General features: G+C 47.5%; 1 protein-coding gene across 1 annotated transcript in view; it reads right to left on the bottom strand.

The window, feature by feature from the left end:
- Positions 1-311: 311 nt before the first annotated feature.
- Positions 312-20058, bottom strand: part of COG4 (component of oligomeric golgi complex 4) — a 29057-nt gene continuing 9310 nt past the window's right edge. Inside the window, exons 8-19 of the mRNA XM_061565504.1 lie at positions 18008-18066; positions 17328-17461; positions 15381-15499; positions 14288-14454; positions 13212-13377; positions 10704-10766; positions 9665-9781; positions 8218-8310; positions 6759-6842; positions 5903-6004; positions 5286-5414; positions 312-2068 (exon numbers count right to left, since the gene is read on the bottom strand). Coding sequence (XP_061421488.1) covers positions 1934-2068; positions 5286-5414; positions 5903-6004; positions 6759-6842; positions 8218-8310; positions 9665-9781; positions 10704-10766; positions 13212-13377; positions 14288-14454; positions 15381-15499; positions 17328-17461; positions 18008-18066 — 1368 coding nt within the window. The 3' untranslated portion in view covers positions 312-1933. The remainder of the gene's footprint in view (positions 2069-5285; positions 5415-5902; positions 6005-6758; positions 6843-8217; positions 8311-9664; positions 9782-10703; positions 10767-13211; positions 13378-14287; positions 14455-15380; positions 15500-17327; positions 17462-18007; positions 18067-20058) is intronic.

Below are 20058 nucleotides of genomic sequence, written 5' to 3'. Positions count from 1 at the left end.
GTTATATTACTCATCTGCCTAAGGACGCATCAAAGAAGCTTGGTTTTCTTTTTCTATATTAAAGCCTCTGCAGCTCTCAACATTATTACGACACAGCACAGGCAAAAGTTGGAAACTGTCATTCTGGGATGAGGTACCCAAGAGTCTAAACTTCACTGCACCTGATGGAAGAGTAAAGCAGCGGTCAGGTTGACTCATGATCCAACACTCACCGGTTCACTCGCTAACTGGCGGTCAGTTATCTCTATCGCGAGTGCCATGGTTACTGTTCGTGAACTTCACTCATTCAGTCCTCTGCAATCGATGCAATGTAAAACTCTTTGTCAGCCGTCACCTTTATTCAGGAATTTATGTACACACTCACGTATGTACAATCGGAGGAACAAATAAAGAACTAAATGCACGCTTCCCATCACTGCGAGGTTCGTTACACCTTTTTTTTCAGCCCCGAGTGCAGAGTTTGTACAGCACGTGTTTCCTCAACCGCCGCGTCACCAACTCTGCAACCCGTCCGTGTCGAACTCCTGTTGTGATCTCTGCCTCCTCTTCGCCCTCGCGCCACTCTGCTCTCACGCTCTCCCCGCTCTCTCACCCTCTTGTACACACGTATGCCCCACCCTAACTCCACTCATCCTCTATACCTCTTCGATTTCTCCTCTTCCTCACATCCACCTCTTTTGAACGCCAGTCACCCCCACTCTCTCCAGATCACCCTCCCACCTCTGGAACTCGAGAATCCTGACTTCTGCTTAACCTAATTTGCTACACCTGACCTGTAAAAAAACACAATATTAAATTTCGACTTAAAGCTTTCGTGAATGCAGGGATTCATCTTCTTGGTTCTTTCGGTAAAGTCACGTAGAATGGAAATAATAAAATAATAAAAATAAAATAAGAATTTTTTTATTTTATTATTTCCATTCTACATGACTTTACCGAAAGAACCAAGAAGATGAAACAATATTACTTTGTACGGGACTAAGAAAATTACAGTTAATCATCTGGACCTGTGCAAAAAAAAATCTTATATGAATGGATGTTGTTGCGAAATTTCTGTCAACCCTTTCCCCAAATGGCATAAACCAAAGCATGAAATCTTGTTACACTGTGCTAACGAAAACACAGTACACGATAATTTCTTCAACGTTGAATGCATTTGAGGATTTGGTTATCTTCTTTGAAAGCGACAAACACTGATTTGAACTTTACTGAGATTACAAAGACCATGGGCAGAGTTATAAAATAACCCGAGGACAATTTCTCCCCCCTTGCGGACGGATCTCGATTCGTGCAGTAGGGTAATTGCATTGTGAGTGAAAAGCTGTTGCCACAACTTTTCTCTGCGACTGCAACAAAATTTTTATGTAGTGCACATCATGTTGGATGAATGCATTTTTATGCATTAAGTGAATTTTCACCAATAAATATGCGCCTTGTCCCCTTCACAGTGGACATTTAAGATCCCCTGACATCATTTGAAACAAGTGGGCCATCGTGTGTTGGCGGCTTGGTCGAAATGTTACAAATTCGGAAAAAAAGAGCCGCAAATTACTTGTTTGGAATATACATAGCAATCATCACCCCCTAATGCAACAAAAAAATTTGTAGGACCCGGCAGAATAAGAGTCTTGAGACTCAGTGAGGCTTTCCTGGGTAAACAAATATAATAACAAAAGAAATATAGAACTTCAGAGCTGAAATTCTGTGGTTGTGTAGTGTCACGTAATGCAACATGTCGGGGTGCTATTGTGCACCGCACTAGGTGACCAATGCCCTGTGGACTGCCATGATGTGGCGTGCTTTTGTGCACCGAGTGTGCATGCGCTATTGCTGTGTGTGTGTGGTGTGCTATTGCTGTGTGTGATGCACTATTTCTGTGTGCTTGTGACGAGCTCTCGAGGTAACATTCGTCAGGTCTTGGCCCGCCGCTCGCTCAGAGGCGCAGTCGCTTGATGTCCTCGCTGCGGAAGTCGGCGCGCAGCGACAGGGCGCGGCGCACCTCAGCGGGCGTGAGCCGCCACGTTAGTGGCCCCGAGTTGGGACCCCAGTAGTCCAGGATTTCCGTCACCTGGACACGGTCCACAGGGGAAGCGGTTTTGGGCGGCGCAGGTGATGGAAAAACCAGGGAATGATCTCCCGTGGAGCGTGTATCATGTTTCACCTGGCCACTGAGGGGGGCGAAAACTTGTAACATCAATAAAAGCACTTCTCCGCATTATCCACTTCACTTTTAAGTTTACAAATCCATTTTGTACTTCACACAAAGTATAACTCCACTTTATATTCTTAGGTTTTATCGGTAAAGTCACGTAGGTGAAAAATTAAAATAAAAATTAATAAAAGTAAACTGACACATCTGCTGCTGTGTCGTCACCAAACTCTAAACAGATTTTATTTAAAGCTAGCCTATCACTAATCTCGGAGAGAATAAAGTTACTCCGATCTGAACTCGATAATTTAGACAAGACTCTCTTACAAACGCATTTAATGTTAACACAAAAAATGTCCCCTTCCGATTGGAACCACGTTGACAACATGACTTCTGCTTCTGCTGACTCAATGTCAGCCAAATGCAAAGCTAACCTGATTTCTAAATTCAACCTCCTATCTAAGAAGAAACCAGAGCCACACATCACAAAGCTGGATGTCAACAAGACCGTTATTAATCAGAGTAACATCCCAATTTCTGACAATCTGAAGACGGTACTAGACAGAGGACTAAATTTCGCTGTCACCCCTAAATATATACCAGTAGAGGATGTGATTTCTCAGATTGATGTAGCCCTCAGAGGCATAGGACACATCCATGCGGATGTGGCAAGAGCTGAAATAGCCACTATTCTTAAGAATGCTAAGACACCCACTAGTAACATCAGCAAAAACGAACGCTCTGAACTCGCGGACCTAAAAAAGAGAGATGATATAGTCATCCTCTTGGCAAACAAGGGCAATGCCACGGTCATCATGGATAAAAATTCATACAACAACAAAATCCTGGACCTACTTAATTATGGGAGTTACTCCAAAATTAAAAACGATCCTACTAACAGCCTAACGACAAAAACGAACAAAATCATCACGAGTTCGACTTCCCTAATCGAACCAACCAAACGTCCCTCTCTAAAACCATCAGCGGCAAGACCTCCCAGACTCTATGGTCTTCCCAAGATCCATAAAGAAGGCACCCCGCTACGACCCATCATGTCGACGATCAACTCTCCTACGTACAAACTGGCCCGGTTTCTATCAGATACTCTGCTTCTCTTCACAGGCAAGACCTCTTCGGCAGTACTCAATTCAACCCAACTAGTCTCTATGGTCAAGGACATGGTACTATCTCCTGATGATATCCTCGTCAGTTTTGATGTAGTATCTCTGTTTACCAAAGTCCCAGTACCTGACACCCTAACAATAATTGAGGACTTGGTCCAACATGGATTGAATTCGGATGTACCTGCACTGGTTAGGCATTGCCTCACCAACACTTATTTTACCTGGAATGGCACCTTCTACAAACAGAATGAGGGTACCCCTATGGGCTCCCCCTTGTCACCAGTGATAGCCAACATGTTCATGGAAAAGTTTGAATCAGACGCCATCCAGACATCCACCCTGCGTCCTTCCCTGTGGAAGAGGTATGTGGATGACACTTTCGTCATTTGGCCACATGGCCTCCCAGCATTGAACCACTTCTTGGACCACATCAATTCCAGACACCCATCCATCAGATTCACCATGGAAGTGGAGAAAGATGGTAAACTACCATTCTTAGATATTCTGTTTGAGAGGAGACCTGACGGATCAGTGGGACATTCTGTCTACAGAAAAGCCACCCACACAGATTCCTACTTGAAACCGGATTCCCACCACCACCCATCTAAAAAGAATTCTCTCATCAAAACGCTATACCACAGAGCTCATGGCATTTCTGACCAACACCACCTGGCCAGTGAATTAAGACATGCACATCGGGCCCTCAGGATGAACGGATACTCTTACCGCACCATCCACCATACAGAAACAGCCACATGAAACTCCGATCAAAACTATCACGTTGCCATACATAGCAGGCGTGACCAAAAAGATCTCCAAAATTCTAAACAAACATAAAATCCTAGTCCGATTCAGTACAGTACATAAAATCCGTGATCTAATTCCATCTGTGAAAGATGTCATTCCTGACTTACAATACCCTGGAGTCTACAAACTGAGTTGCAGTTGTGGTGATTGCTACATTGGAGAAACGAAACGTCATATCTCTGATCGTGTCCGCGAGCACAAATCAGGTCTGAAACACGGCAAAACTGATTCTTCCGCCGTTGCCAATCATTGCTACAACGCTGTGGGCTCTCATGAAATTGTCTTTTCCGAGACCAAGGTACTCTGCAAGCCTCCTGGCTACCATCAAAGGTTTGTACACGAGGCCATCCAAATATACAACACAGACAATTTCCACCGTGATGATGGGTACAAACTAAGTAATCATTGGAAAGTCATTAACCATGCAAAAAATATTTAACTACACATATTTGGAGCATTCCTGGCAGTGATTTCAGCTGCACCACCTCTACATAACAAAGGCTCAGTCAACCATTCTACACAACAAAGACTAATTTCCTGGCAGCGATTTCAGCCGCATCACCTCTACATTACAAAAGCCTCAGTCCCATTTACACGCACCTTTACATCATCCGCACCTAGTTTACACAACAAAGGCTCATTCCTAACAGCGTGCTTCAGCCGCACCGAACCTCACAAAAATAATATTCAAGGCCTACCTTGGCACCTCCCACCCTCAACCAGTATATATACAAGGACTGTTTTCTTGGAATTTCTCTCACTTGATACAGCTATCATGCTGTGACGGTTCCACCTGAAGAAGGAAGCTTGTGTTGCCTCCGAAATGTGATTTTTATTTTATTTTTATTTTACTTTTATTAATTTTAATTTTTCACCTACGTGACTTTACCGAAAAAACATAAGAATATAAATCCTTGCAGTCACGAAAGCTAGAATTATAACTCCACTTACCTAGCACCTTCGTAAAAATGCATTAATTGTAACTTGAATTGGCCAAACATCCAAATTATGAAAAATTACTTAGAAATTACTCAATTGGGATTATACAGAACAACACCGTCCCCTATTGGCAGGTCCCCCCTGAGTGAGACCTTGCAGGATAAACATGCAGAATAATTTGTGCCTGAGTGAATACTGACATTCCCTTCCGTACGAAGCAACTCCTAAAATGTTCTTTCATTACTGATCGGCATGCTGAACCTCACCCGCTCCAGGTTGAGGATGGTGGCCATCTGTGTGAGCCGAGCAAACTTGTCACGGATGGTCCAGGTCGTGATGGAGGTGAGGTAGGCCACCAGTGCCCTCAGCTCCTTGTCAAACTGCAGTCCTCCCAGCTGCAAAATAAAGGTCGGCCCTGCTTGTTTTATTGTACAGGGTGGCAGGGTGATGGTGGTATATACGGCTAAATGTATGTTGAACTTCTTTCGCACCGCATGTAGCAGCCAACCATGCTAATCGAAGGTGCGGAGTGGTAACACTCGTGCCTCAGCACGAAGGATCCTGGGTTCGATTCCGAACTCAGGCAGCTTTTCTGTATGGAGTTTGTATGTTCTCCCCGTTCTGCATGGGTTTCCTCGGGGTTCTCCCGCTTCCTCCCATGGCTAAAGAAAACAATGTAACCGGTAATGGCCAAACATCCCGATGCCGAAATATTACAAGCACATTACTCAAATGGGATGACACATGGCTACATTGCCCCCGACTGTGAGTCTGGAGACTCAGTAAATCTTCTCTGGTAACCAAGCGTAACAACAATAATAAAGCTGTCCCAGTGGTAGTGGGTTCCCGTCTCCACTCCAGCCAGTGGGCACGGGGCACTCACCCGGCTGAATGTGGTTTTATGCACGCAGCGCTCCATCTCCTGGCTGATGAGGCCCGTCGCGAGCCCAATGAGGCTGTCGTATATGGAGGGCGACACGGCCGCCTGCCACAATACGAAGGCCAGCGAGGCCCCATTACACGGCAGGTATTATAAGAGACGTTCTTTTGTACAAGCATGTTTAAGAAAATGTACGTTAATCATAATCCACGCTCCAGTGTCTACAGCCTTTTCTCAATCCACTGCTGGATGAGGGCCTCCTCACGCCAGGTGGGTTGTGGCCGTTATTTGACCATACTTCACCGCACTGGGTTCGTCTGGGTTGGTAAAGCATAGAAGTAGCAGCAGAGAATTACAGTACAATGATGGATGTGTTGCGCTGCCTGTCTGCTGTCCACCACGTAGCGCCACTGCAGCCAAAAGCAATCTGCTGTTCGCGGTGGCCGCCCATACGAGCACTATCCAGGCTCAACTCTGCTTCGCTGCAGAGATCCGGGCGTTAGGGTGGCGAGATGTTAATTACCTCGCCTGGTATGCAGGATATCGTTGTGTTCGATCCCGACCCTGACGCCTGTATATTTGGAGTTTGCATGTTCTGCCCATGGCCGCGTGGATTTTTCTCCGGGTCTTCCGGGTTTTCCCTCTACATTTAGAAACATGCATTTGGAGTATGTGGCTGCTATAAATTTTACACATGACAGGCTGCTTCATTGAGCTATCATTTTTGGCCAGGTCACTTCTGAAAAAGAGCTATATAGCTCAGTGGGCCTCACCTGGTTAAAAAAAAGAAGTTTTTATAGACTTCTTAGCACGAGCTAATTGCATTTTACATGCAGGAGCCCAATCTGCGATCGCTTACCTTGAACTCTGCCATCAGCTGCTCGAAATTAACGATGAACTTCTGAGCCCAGGGGTCGTTGGCCTCGTAGTCATTGAATTCCTCCTGGAACGCGACGTACACACGCACGCCACCGCAGCGTCACCACCATGGCTAAGTCTTTGTGGCTGTTTATTCACTCATTGTCAGGGTTGTGCAACGATAACCGGTAATCCATACAAGTTTTTTTTGGGTTAGATCGCGTAAATATTAATGTCATTAAACCCGCCACCACCCGACACAGCCAATTTATAAGGTTCGTTGCGTAAACAGAACATGCCAATTTTTTACTAGTACAGCACACCGGTGTGTTGTAGAGTAAATCCACAACATTTACAATCTGAGTGCGACGTTTCACCAGTAATTATAACTAGCTTCATCAGTAATTACTGATTTGTAATTACTGGCGAAACATCGTACTTAGATTATAGAATGTTGTGGATTTACTCTACAACACACCGGTATGCTGTACTAGTAACAAATTGGCATGTTCTATTTACGTAACAAACCTGACTAATTGGCTGTGTTGGGTGGTGGCGGGTTTAATGACATTTATATTTATGCGATCTAACCCAAAAACATCTATTATGGATAATATTGGTCGCGAAAGCCTATGTGTTAAAGATAACCGGTAAACCGGTCACCATTTCCAAAATTGGTAACCGGTTCAGGCAGTCAGGAACCGGAAAACGGATTCCAGTAGGATTTTAGTCATGAATACACCGATTTAAGAAACGTGCCCCATTGTTTCAACTCCTGTGTCGGGAGATTGAATCGAAACCGGTGACCTCTGGATTGCAAGTCCAGTGCACTGACCAATGCACCATGGCAACACCCTTCAAATCGAAAACTAAAGTTGTAAGTCAACTCTTGCAAATACTACCCTAGTCACTTTGGGCGGCAGGGTTGCACAGTGGTAACACTTGTGCCACACGGCAAGAAGGACCTGGGTTGGATACCTGACTCGGGCACCTTTTGGTTGGAATTATCCCCATGTTCTGCATGGTTTTCCTCGCATATCTAATAAAACATTTAATGTTACTGGTATTAGTTAAAACACCTTAATGTTAAAAGATTACCGGCAAATCACTCGATTGGGATAACGCACAGCAGCAACATCGCCCCCCCCCCCCTCTACTCCGAACACTTGGTAGGACCCTCCTGAAAAGAGCCAAGACTCGGTGAGGCTTTCATGAGTAAACACGTCTACTCATGATTACATCACATTTACATCACTCCTGGGAATGAGACTGCTGTTGGTCTCTTGGGTTTCTCACCCGGTTGAACAGAATGAAATGCCTCTGACAAGTGACCCGACAGGGGCTCTATACCCGATGCACGCAGCTCCCTCCACACACACGGTGAGGGGTGAGGGGTGGGGGGTGGGGGGCCGTCTGGCGTGAGTGTGCCAGGTGCTGTGGCTCGGCCTGTGGAGCGGCACCTCCTCGATGTTGTGCGAGACGAGCAGGAAGTCGTTCATCCAAGGCTTCACTTGCGGCATGATGGCTGCGTTGTTCAGCTCTGCCAAACCCTCCTGTGAGGCGGACAGCGTGAACGGACGGACTGCATGCATGGACAGACTATGTGCACATACAGCTGGTGTGTACACAGGCACCGTGCGCACCACACGGCCTGCAAACGGGGCCTACAAGCGCCCATGTTCTACAGACGCACGTCGCCACGGTGGCAGTGCGTCGCTACTGCGGTGACACTGCGTCGCCACTGTGGTGATAGTGGTGCACAACTAACAAAAACGCATCGGGCGGCGTATTCAGATGCATTTCTGCAGCCGTCTGGAACGTTCTTCCTTCCGATTTTAGGAAGACAGTGGGGCTATGCGCTTTTAAATAATCTAGATTGAAAACTCATTTCTTTGGAACTGCTTTTTGTGTTTAGTTTGTTATCCTTCCCCCCGCACCTCCGATTAGCAAATACTTGGCAGGACCCTCCTGAAAGGGAGTCTTGAGACTCGGTGAGGCATTTTTCCACCTCCAATTCGCACAGTTGGCTATGTACAGTGCGAAAGAAGTTCAACATGCATACCATAGCACTGACTTTTGGTTGAACTTCGTAAGCCGCCTTCTTTTCGCTGGTGAATATTTACGACCATTACAAGCACAAGCAGACCTCATTTAACGCTCAAGATGCGTTCCTGTAAAAGTGAGCATGACCCAAATCGGAGCTAAAAGGGATCACGCTAAGCGAGGTTTGCCTGTATAGGGAGAACTGTCAAATAACAGGGCACTTGTAGAAATTGCAGTCCAAGTCAAAGTGATTTTCTGCTTAAATAATAACTAAAACAATAAACTAAAACTATAAACAAATGTTTTTTTTACCAAGGCCCACTGAGCTACATAGGTATCTTTCAGAAGTGACGTGGCCATAAATGATCGCCCAATAAAGTGGCTTATCACATGAAAATTTATAAAGCAACAAAATACTCGAAACGCATGTTTCTACATTTGGAGAGAAAAACCGGAGGACCTGTAGAATATCCACACAACCACGGGGAAAGAGACACGCAAACTCCAATTATACAGCAGGCTATAGTAGTAGGTTTTTACCCTTTAAACTGGTACAAAACTGACACCTTTATACAAGGCATCATGTTTGCAATAACCGCAACACAAGCAGTCAAAAGCGCGATATAAATATAATTATTATCTATAGGAAAACCACCGTTGACTTCCCCACAAAGTGGGACTTATTTTTAAATCCCGAGGGGGTGTTGGGCTGAGTCAACTCTAACCAGGACTTGAACTTGCAACCTCTGATTGCGAGCCACTCATTCTACTGCTGAGTCACCTGGCTGGTTTGTACATTACAGTGTAAGTTAAGATATTCTCAGTCTTACGGTCTCCTGGATTATTAATATTGTAAGATCTTACCTGCAAGAGGTCCTTGAAATGGTTGGAGACAGACACCAGGTCTGAGAGACAGCTGTCCACTTTGGCACGGGACTGCTCACTCTTGGTGCCTTGATTAAGCAACATCTGGCAGTCAGCCTGGGTACAAACACACACACAGAGGCACACCATTACAAGCACGTAAGTGCAAACACAAGGTACAATCCAATAACGTTTCACCACAAATCTGTCTGTCCACCTAGTTGTAATTACAGGCGAAACGTCGTACTCAGATTGTAAATATTGTAGAATTGCTCTTCAACACACAGTTGTGCTGTACTAGTAACGAATTGCCATGTTCTGTTTACGTGACAAACCTTACGAATTGGCTGTGTTGGGTGGTGGCGGGTTTAACGACACATTTATATTTACGTGATCTAACCCAAAAAAACCTATATTATGGATGATTATAGTCGCGAAAGCCTACATGTTAAACTGACATGGTACAATAAAACATTATATTGCACACACACTTACCCAGGGGAGCCTCAGTGACTCACAAGACACTTTTTCAGGAGGGTCTTGCTGTGTTTTTGCAGTATGGGGTGACAACAATGATGATGCTATGAATATTTCTTTATCAGAATATTTTTTTAAACTGGAGGAGGAATTCGATGAGCTATGAAGCTTTTTTTCACAGATCTCCAGTAGGTGATTTCTACGTGTGATTGCTATGTGTGATTGCTATGTGTTCCCAAATTAAGTGATTCGTAGGTAGTGATCAATGTGGCTCATGTGGACCGTGATGCTGGCACACAAGAGCTTAATGTTCGTCGAATTATGTCACAGGATCTTTTATCAACCACTGTGAAGCAAAGGGCACGTGCATTATGGATAAATATACCCGAAGTATTAATCAGGGCAGCCTGCTGGATTCAATCCACGAACCTCTGCAACAAGCGGGGCACGCCAGACCGTGCCACCGCTGTAAGCGCTGCAGAGCTGCGTTGGCAGTGGTGCACACAAACTCAACACGGGCGACGGCTGCCCGACGTTCAAAAACCGTGACCAAGCACGTTACCTCCAGCGTCTTCTTGAGGGTCTGAATGTTGTCGCTGCACACCTCCGTGTTGTTCAGTGTCACCTGAGCGCACGGGGAGAAAGCAGAGTGACACTCCATGCTTGTCTGACACTGGGAGGTATAGCAGTGACACTCCGCGCTTGTTTGACACTCGGAGGTGAGCACGTTAAATACAGAAAGCAGTATAATTCACGTGACCAGTGAGATGACCCCAAGAGGGGGTATTTTTGCATGGGATCACATTAAAACTCATTCACACTCACTCATTTGTATCGCGCTGGGAAGGTGATACTGCAGAACTTACCAATCTGAGGGGTGATTGCACTACTTACTCTGTAAAAAGTTTAAATAAACCAGATTTAGTGCCCTCAGAACTGATATACATAAAATTAAGTGACGAACTAATATATATCATATACAGTAATAACAATTCACATTTTTTCTTTTTCCTCGGTGACTTTCAGATCGCATTCAATTCTCTTTTTCTCCCCTCTCCTCTTTTCCGAATGTAATAAAGGACTTCGCCGACACACTGCTTGGTCTCCGTCACTCTTTATTCCCATTGACGCTCGCACTCCACTGGTCCCGACAGCGGACCAGCTGCTCCTCGCGCGCGTCCCCCGCACGCGCTCTCCCATCAGTCACTCCGCTCCCCCGCTCCCGCACGCCGCTGGCCGACGGTGTGCTCGAAGCTCCTCCAGCCACGTGGCTGATGGTGCAGATCCCCTCCGGCCACCCAACGTGGTCCAGCTTCGTGACTCTACCAACTGACCCGGAGCCCTTCCGGGATCCCACCTATATCCCCTTCACCACGTGATCCTGTCTCCTCCCTCTCACCACGCCCTTCACCAAACCTTCCAGATCCGGCCTCCGCATAGCGCCTTGCCGGCTCCGCCTTTAGGTTCCGCCCCTGCTCACCTCGCATCCGATTGGACCCGAGGTGAGCGGTGTACCTTCACATACGCCCCCATATTGGGCCCCGCCCCCAAATACCCTGGGCCGTATGATTGGCCCAGAGCCGAGCAGTGAACCCCGCTTACGCTCGCATTACACGAACATAGATGGACTCGTCCATCTGACCAATTGCCAAATCGCTGTCCGTGGTGCTGACGTTAAGAAAAAAACGCCACTTTTTAAAATGTTCTTGTTGTGGATTTCACACCTGATGATGATTGCTTGTGTTGCAGTCGAAATGTCGTGAAAATTGTATTGGTTTATATTTTTATCATTTTATTATTTCCCTTCTACGTGACTTTACCGAAAGAACCAAAAATATTTCACTTGTGTTTGTCGTGGTCAAATCTTGTAATCAAAAGTTAGTCTACTTCCAGTTGTCCAATCAATTCCAAATGTTGCACGCGTACTCAGATCCGGTGACAATGCATGCCTGTATCGGCATCAATTCATCAATTAATTGCCTCTTTTCAACCAATTACAATTTTTGTATGGACGGCTTATTAATTATATATTTTTGTATTGGTCAAAAACACTGCGGTCCCTAAACTGTGGAATCGGCTCGCACAAAAATCCGGCGCCGCGTGTCTCAGACGCCATTGATGTACTTCTCGACCGTGAGTTAAACGAAGTTGTTAATAAAACCGTTGTTTTTAAAAAACTTTTTTAGAGAAGTTTATTTACATATAACTCCACACATGCAGATCTTATTTCAAAACGCTGTGAAATGTGTAACTCTATCGGGGACCAGTATAGGGGACTAATATTGTGGATTGTTGTATCCGAAGGTTATCCGCAATTTTACTGCTTACATCCACTTGGGAAAAAATCGCATATAAACCCGTGGGTCATAGACACAGATACACACAAAAGACAAAGATTCCCCGTATAGCCTAAACAGACTTTTGGGGCAAGTGCCGTTAGCAAGCACCTATGAAGGCCGGTACAGCTCACGAGGGGGTGGGTGGCCAACGTTACACTCGGCCGCCTTTGTCTCCCTAGTGGCGATGTTTACACACTGCACCGGTTACTCATTTGAGGCTGAGTAGACCTAGGGGAGGCCCGGTTCAGATAATTATCACTGGTGTTGGCCGTGAGCAGCAATTGAACTCGTGTCGCCGGGTTTGTAGTGCAACGCGCTAACTACTACACTACCGCTCCTCACACACAGATACAAAGATCAAAGATCCCCCATTTAGCCTTAACAGACTGTAGGGGCAAGTGCTGTTAGCGAGCACCTATGAAGGCCGGCACGGCACACGAGGGGGTGGGTGGCCAACACCACGCCCGGCCGCCTTTGCCTCCCTAGTGACGATGTTTACACATCGCACTAGGTACTCATTTGAGGCTGAGTCGACCTAGGGGAGGCCCGGGACCGGTTCAGATAACCGTCACTGGTGTTGGCCGTGAGCGGGAATCGAACCCGGGTCGCCAGGTTCATAGTGCAGCACGCTAACCGCTACACTATTGCTCCCCACACAGATACACACACACACACACAGATGGGGGGGCTGGGGGGGGCTGGGGGGGGGGGCCTAGGCAGTGCAGGCTCACCAGGAATGACTGCTTTGCCTCCTCGGTGCTCTCAATGCCGCGCGCCTCGAACTTGCCCTGCTGCAGGCTGCTCTGCATGAGGCTCACGGCGCTGCTGACGCCGCGCTGGATGTCCTGCAGCGTCGTCGCTGGGAAGCCCACGCGCAGCTTCGTGTTGAGCACCTCCCTACGCGACAAACCGGCACAGCTCCATTGCTCTGGGCACACGACAACGAGGTGCACTCGAGAAAAACAAAGTGCACTGCGTGCAATACAGCTTACATTTATAGAGCAGTTTAACACAGGTGTATGACAGGAACCCAGATGTTAATTATCTCGCCTGGTAGACAAGAGGTCATGGGTTCCATCCCGAACATGACTCCTGCTCTATATTTGGAGTTTGCGTGTTTCTCTCCCTATGGCCGCGTGGATTTTACTCCAGGTCCTCTGGTTTTTCCCTCCACATTTAGAAACATGCGTTTAAAATGTTTGGCTGCGATAAAGTTCCACATGATAAGCCACTTCATTGGGCTTTCATTTATGGCCAGGTCGCTACTGAAAAAGAGCTACACAGCTCAGTGGGCCTTACCTGGTAAAATAAAAATAGTTTAGTTTGAACGTTTTCCAACCAAGGTAGAAAGCGTTAATGCATTTACTCTGTCTACGAGAGCCCACACACACACAGCCCATGCTGTGGTGCTGTATACTCACTAATCCCACACACAGCCCATGCTGTGGTGCCGTTTACTCACTAATGATCAGAGACAAAACAAACACAAAGATGCCCCGTATATCCTTAGGAGACTGTTGAGGCAAGTGCTGTTAGCGAGCACCTATGAAGGCCGGCACGACACACGAGTGGGTGGGTGACGAACACCACGCCCTGTCGCCTTGTCTCCCTAGTGGCGATGTTTACACACCGCACCAAATACTCATTTGAGGCCGAGTCGACCTAGGGGAAACCCAGGACTGGTGTTGGCCGTAGCGCAGCGCGCTAACTGCTACACTACCGCTCACCCCCGGTGTACTAATCCCACACACACATGCACAAAAAGCAAGGGCCCGTGCTGCGGTGCTGTCTAAGCAGCCAAGCTCACCGGAAGTCCTCATCGAGCAGTGTGGTCGCGTGATTGATCATGGCACACAGGCAGTCAATGTTGGAGCTGGCCATGGCTCGTCCAATGCACTTCTTGACGATGTAGAACACGTCGTCCACCACGCTGGACGTGAGCTGCCCTTTCTCCACCGTGTCCATCGCCACAGCCTGCCACCAGCATGCAGCACCACTTTATTGAGTTGTTATTATTACGACACTTGTTTACCCAAGAATGCCTCACGAGTCTCAGGACATTTTTTAAAATAAGAATAATGACATCAACGTGTAACGTGCCACTACCACACAGAGTTTGCTTGCTCCCACAGAGACAGCGGAAACGACTCGGGCGTGAGGAGGCACAAGCGCATGCGAGACCCGACTGGACATCTGTGCAAAAAGAGCTTCATAGCAGCTCATCGGATTTTTCCTGGCCTCATCAAATATGCTGAACACAGATGGAACAGGTGGAGTCTACAACTTGCTGTACCGCCCTCTACTGGCGAGCCAGGGTATGGCACCTTCTTGATGCTCACGGGAAAGGGGTTCACACAACATTTGTGCAATCTGCCCACCCTCATTGCCTCCACAGTGCTGGGTTACAGGCCACGTGCAAAGCCACCGCTGCCCAGCGAAGGCGGGTCCTGCCGAGTTGTTGCAGAAAGGGGCGATGTTGCTGTGTAATTGAATTATTTGCAGGAAAGTTTCAGTGTTGGGATGTTTCACCAATACCAGTTACACTCAATGGCTTTTTGGTAGCTATGGTAGGAATCTGGAGAAAACCAAGGAAACCCACACAAAACTAGGGAAGAACAGACAAGCAGCATATAGAGAGGTGCATGATTTGGGAATGAAACCCAGGGCCTTCTTGTTGTGAGGCACAGGCGCTACCACTTCAACACGATGCCGCCCAATGGAAAGAGTTTAAGTTTATTTTGATTTGTCACAAGGGTGGTCCCGTTTAGCCAGTTGCCCGTCTATTTTAGGAGGGAGATCCGTGGTGCTGCGTGAGCACAGCAACAAAACAAGAACGTCACTATTGCGGAGAACGACTGCACCATCCTTGCCGAGCCCCAGGAGGGAGCGCTAGGTGGTACCTTATTGACGGTCTCTCGCATGAAGTACTCCTCCATGGTGATGTAGGAGCACATGAGCTCCTGCATGCTGCGGCTCAGCACGCAGTTGTTTATCAGCTTCTCCAGCGCAGACAGGTGCCCTGACAAACACCACATTCTCATCACAAAAAATCCATTGTAACGTATGACTACATTAACCCAATAGGCTCACAGTGACAACAACCAGCCTCATCAGGGGATAGCCTGATGAGGCTGGTTGTTGTAATCACCGGCGAAACGTCACGATACTTGAATTGTAAATATTGTGGGCTTACTCTCCAACACACCTTTGTGCTGAACCAGTAACTAATTGGCATGTTTTGTTTATGTGACAAACCTGACTAATTGGCTGTGTCAGGTGGTGATGGGTTTCATGACATATTTATATCTTGATTTGATGACGACCGCTTGTGTTGCGATCGAAACGTCGTGATTTGTTTTATTTTATTTCTAACCATGTGACTTTACCGAAAGAACCAAAGAGTATGGACATATGTTTATGCGATCTAACCCAAAAAAATCTTTATTATGGAGTCACGCTCTATATCGCACATGCACTTTCACCCGTCAGGACTCGCCTCAGCCTTGGCTCTGACTCAATTGAGCCAGCACAGAACCATCTTCTTAACTCAGCTCCGAGCATGGTCCTGGACATGCTCAGGATTCCCATGAGCCGTGTTACGGCTGAGCCGCTCACTTGCTTCTTTGGAAGCCACCGAGTGGCTCAAACCTGAGTTCAACAGCGAGGCCGAGCCAGAGTCGAGCTGCGACTGACCTTACGACCCTGAGAGCTTGGAGACCGGTGGACCAAACAGCTGTCATTAATACTAATGAAGTATGGGAATTGACGGCAGGAACTTCTTGACGGGTAACACACTTTTTATTAAATCTTTACGTGTCACAATACAACGTGTGGTCTTCCTTCTTCCGACGACACACTCCACTAATCTCGTGTAAACTCTAGGCCTCTGGCTACACCCGATACACTTGACTCGTGTAGCCCCTATGCCTCTGGCTACACACACTACACTCGACTCGTGTAAGCCCTATGCCTCTGGCTACACAATACACTCGACTCGTGTAGACCCTATGCCCTGGCTACACACAATACATTCGGCTCGTGTAGACCTATGGCTACACACACTACACTCGCCTCTGGGTTACACCGAGTCCCGGTCCCCTTAGGACAGCGGGGCTAGGTACCGCAGGGCTCTAGGTCTTCATCCCCGTCTTCATTCTTCGCTGGTTACACACTGCCCTCACGCCTGTGTGCATCCCCTTTTATAGCCCCTGCTCACGAGAGGCGGAGCTGATGCGTACTTCAGCATGAGCATCGCTCCTTAATGAACCAATCACGACGCACTCTCTCTACGATCCGGTTTCCCCAGCGCGTGTTAACACTCCTCCACCAATCCCACCGCGCTGCCACCCGATCACTCCCTCTCAGCACGTCACCGGTCCACAGCCAATCAGTACCCCGTAACCCACGACCCCGCGCTGACCCCTGATCCTCCACCGTCAGCGCACGTCACCACCTACACAGCCAATCATTACGCGCTGGCATACGATCTCTAATCCCAGCGCGTATCACCTCTACATCAAGAAAAACAATTAAGCAGACAGTACGCCTCCTTCACAGATCTGCCCCTCTGTATGAGTAAAGTACAAGTCTTGTTGTTGCACACCCCGTCAGCCACACTCTGGCGAAGAGACACTGAATGTCGAAACCGACCTCGGGTTTGTTTGTGCCGATTTGATTTATACTTAGGACTACTGGGACTATCACCATCATCAAGAATTGTATGACCAGTGTCCATGCTATTGTGCATAGATGCTTTCAATGAAAGGCTGAGAGGAAACATGACAGTGACAACCGCGCCGTGTTCTGTGCCCACCGTTCGTGTGAACTGCACCGTGCTCTGCACTCACCGTTGCGCATTTCCTCGCTGGCGTCGGCGTCGCACACCTCCAGGTCGGCGAGCACGCGGCGCCGCACGAAACGCAGGTAGAGCTCGGCGCGAGCGTTCATCACGCTCATCTCTCCCAGGATCGTGTCCAGCTCCCTGCGCAACACATACACACAGCCTCTCACGTGTTACCCTGCTCTCACACACACAGAGACACTCTCACGTATGACACACTCTCCGTTACTTGATCAGAGAGACAAATATCCCCAGTATAGCCTTAATAGACATTTGGGGCAATTGCTGTTAGCAAGCACCTATGGAGGCCGGCACGGTACATGTGGGGGTAGGTGGCCAGGACCATGCTCGGGCCGTCTTTGTCCCCTAGTGACAATGTTTACACCCGGCACCAGGTACTCAAGTGAGGCTGAATCGACCTAGGGGAGACCCAGGACTGGTTCAGATATTCGTCTCCAATGTTGGCCGTGAGCAGGAATCGAACTCAGGTCGGTGGATTCATAGTGCAGCACGTTAACCGCTACACTACCGCTCCCCACTTTCACACACAAACAACTACAAAGATCACCGTATAGCTTTAACAGACTGTTGGAGCAAGCGCTGTTAGCGAACGCCTATGAAACAAACTCATAGAGACGCACACACAGACACTTGCATGACGTTGATGTCTGTGCAGCGTGGCCATACCTCGGCGCGATCCTCTCCAGCTGGGAGCCTCTCAGCAAGCTGCCCTCCACGCGCTTCAACTGTGCACACAGGAGGCACGCGCACCATGCTTGACATCCAAACAAGTAATCAGAAAACGCCACTTGGAATGATAACTAAAGGCTCACCCACTTATGTGCGATATTTCTGAACAATAGCTTCACTCTACCATCGGTCATCGGGGAGCATACTTCCAATGGTGTTTGAAAATAAAATCTCAACTCAAGCGCAAAGTTTCCATGCAGTCGCGCACAAACGCATGCAGCATGTACACTCCACATGGAGCATGCACAGGCACACCGCTCCAGTGAGGATCTGCCATGGTTTTCCACATCACGTCTTGGGATTCATGAAAACATCTTAACACTTTATCTGTGCAGAGAATGAATACAAGCGGACAATCGCATCATGAGCCACGATCTATCCACTGCTGAGTGAAGGTCTCCCCCAGTCTTTAACACCTCTCACGATGCAACAATCCACCTGGCACCTGCACACGAGCCAATTTCATTGCTCCTTCTCCACGGAGGATGTTCGCTCGTGCGTGTTCTCGCCCATTGCTACCATGCCGTTGTTAGTTTTGTCCATCAGCCATCGTCCCTTCCAGCGATGCGTTCTGCCCAAGCCCACTTGCGTTTCGTAGCAGCGCATGTGACGTCTGCAATTTGAGTTTGTTCCCGGGGACATACAGTGAGGGAAAAAAGTATTTGATCCCCTGCTGATTTTGTACATTTGCCCACTGACAAAGAAATGATCAGTCTATAATTGTAATGGTAGGTTTATTTGAACAGTGAGAAACAGAATAACAACAACAAAAATCCAGAAAAACGCATGTCAAAAATGTTATAAATTGATTAGCATTTTAATGAGGGAAATAAGTATTTGACCCCCTCTCAATCAGAAAGATTTCTGGCTCCCAGGTGTCTTTTATATAGGTAACAAGCTGAGATTAGGAGCACACTCTTAAAGGGAGTGCTCCTAATCTCAGCTTGTTACCTGTATAAAAGACACCTGTTCACAGAAGAAATCAATCAATCAGATTCCAAACTCTCCACCATGGCCAAGACCAAAGAGCTCTCCAAGGATGTCAGGGACAAGATTGTAGACCTGCACAAGGCTGGAATGGGCTACAAAACCATCGCCAAGCAGCTTGATGAGAAGGTGACAACAGTTGGTGTGACTATTCGCAAATGGAAGAAACACAAAAAACTGTCAATCTCCCTCGGCCTGGGGCTCCATGCAAGATCTCACCTCGTGGAGTTGCAATGATCATGAGAACGGTAAGAAATCAGCCCAGAACTACACGGGATGATCTTGTCAATGATCTCAAGGCAGCTGGGACCATAGTCACCAAGAAAACAGTTGGTAACACACTACGCCGTGAAGGACTGAAATCCTGCAGTGCCGGCAAGGTCCCCCTGCTCAAGAAAGCACATATACATGCCCGTCTGAAGTTTGCCAATGAACATCTGAATGATTCAGAGGACAACTGGGTGAAAGTGTTGTGGTCAGATGAGACCAAAATGGAGCTCTTTGGCATCAACTCAACTCGCCGTGTTTGGAGGAGGAGGAATGCTGCCTATGACCCCAAGAACACCATCCCCACTGTCAAACATGGAGGTGGAAACATTATGCTTTGGGGGTGTTTTTCTGCTAAGGGGACAGAACAACTTCACCGCAACAAAGGGACGATGGACGGGGCCATGTACCGTCAAATCTTGGGTGAGAACCTCCTTCCCTCAGCCAGGGCATTGAAAATGGGTCGTGGATGGGTATTCCAGCATGACAATGACCCAAAACACACGGCCAAGGCAACAAAGGAGTGGCTCAAGAAGAAGCACATTAAGGTCCTGGAGTGGCCTAGCCAGTCTCCAGACCTTAATCCCATAGAAAATCTGTGGAGGGAGCTGAAGGTTCGAGTTGCCAAACATCAGCATCGAAACCTTAATGACTTGGAGAAGATCTGCAAAGAGGAGTGGGACAAAATCCCTCCTGAGATGTGTGCAAACCTGGTGGCCAACTTCAAGAAATGT

This window comes from Lethenteron reissneri, chromosome 35 (genome assembly GCF_015708825.2).
Source record: "Lethenteron reissneri isolate LAM-NWPU_2019-01 chromosome 35, ASM1570882v1, whole genome shotgun sequence".
NCBI classification, from domain to species: Eukaryota; Metazoa; Chordata; class Hyperoartia; order Petromyzontiformes; family Petromyzontidae; genus Lethenteron; species Lethenteron reissneri.
This window is presented reverse-complemented; position numbering and strand designations above follow the sequence as displayed.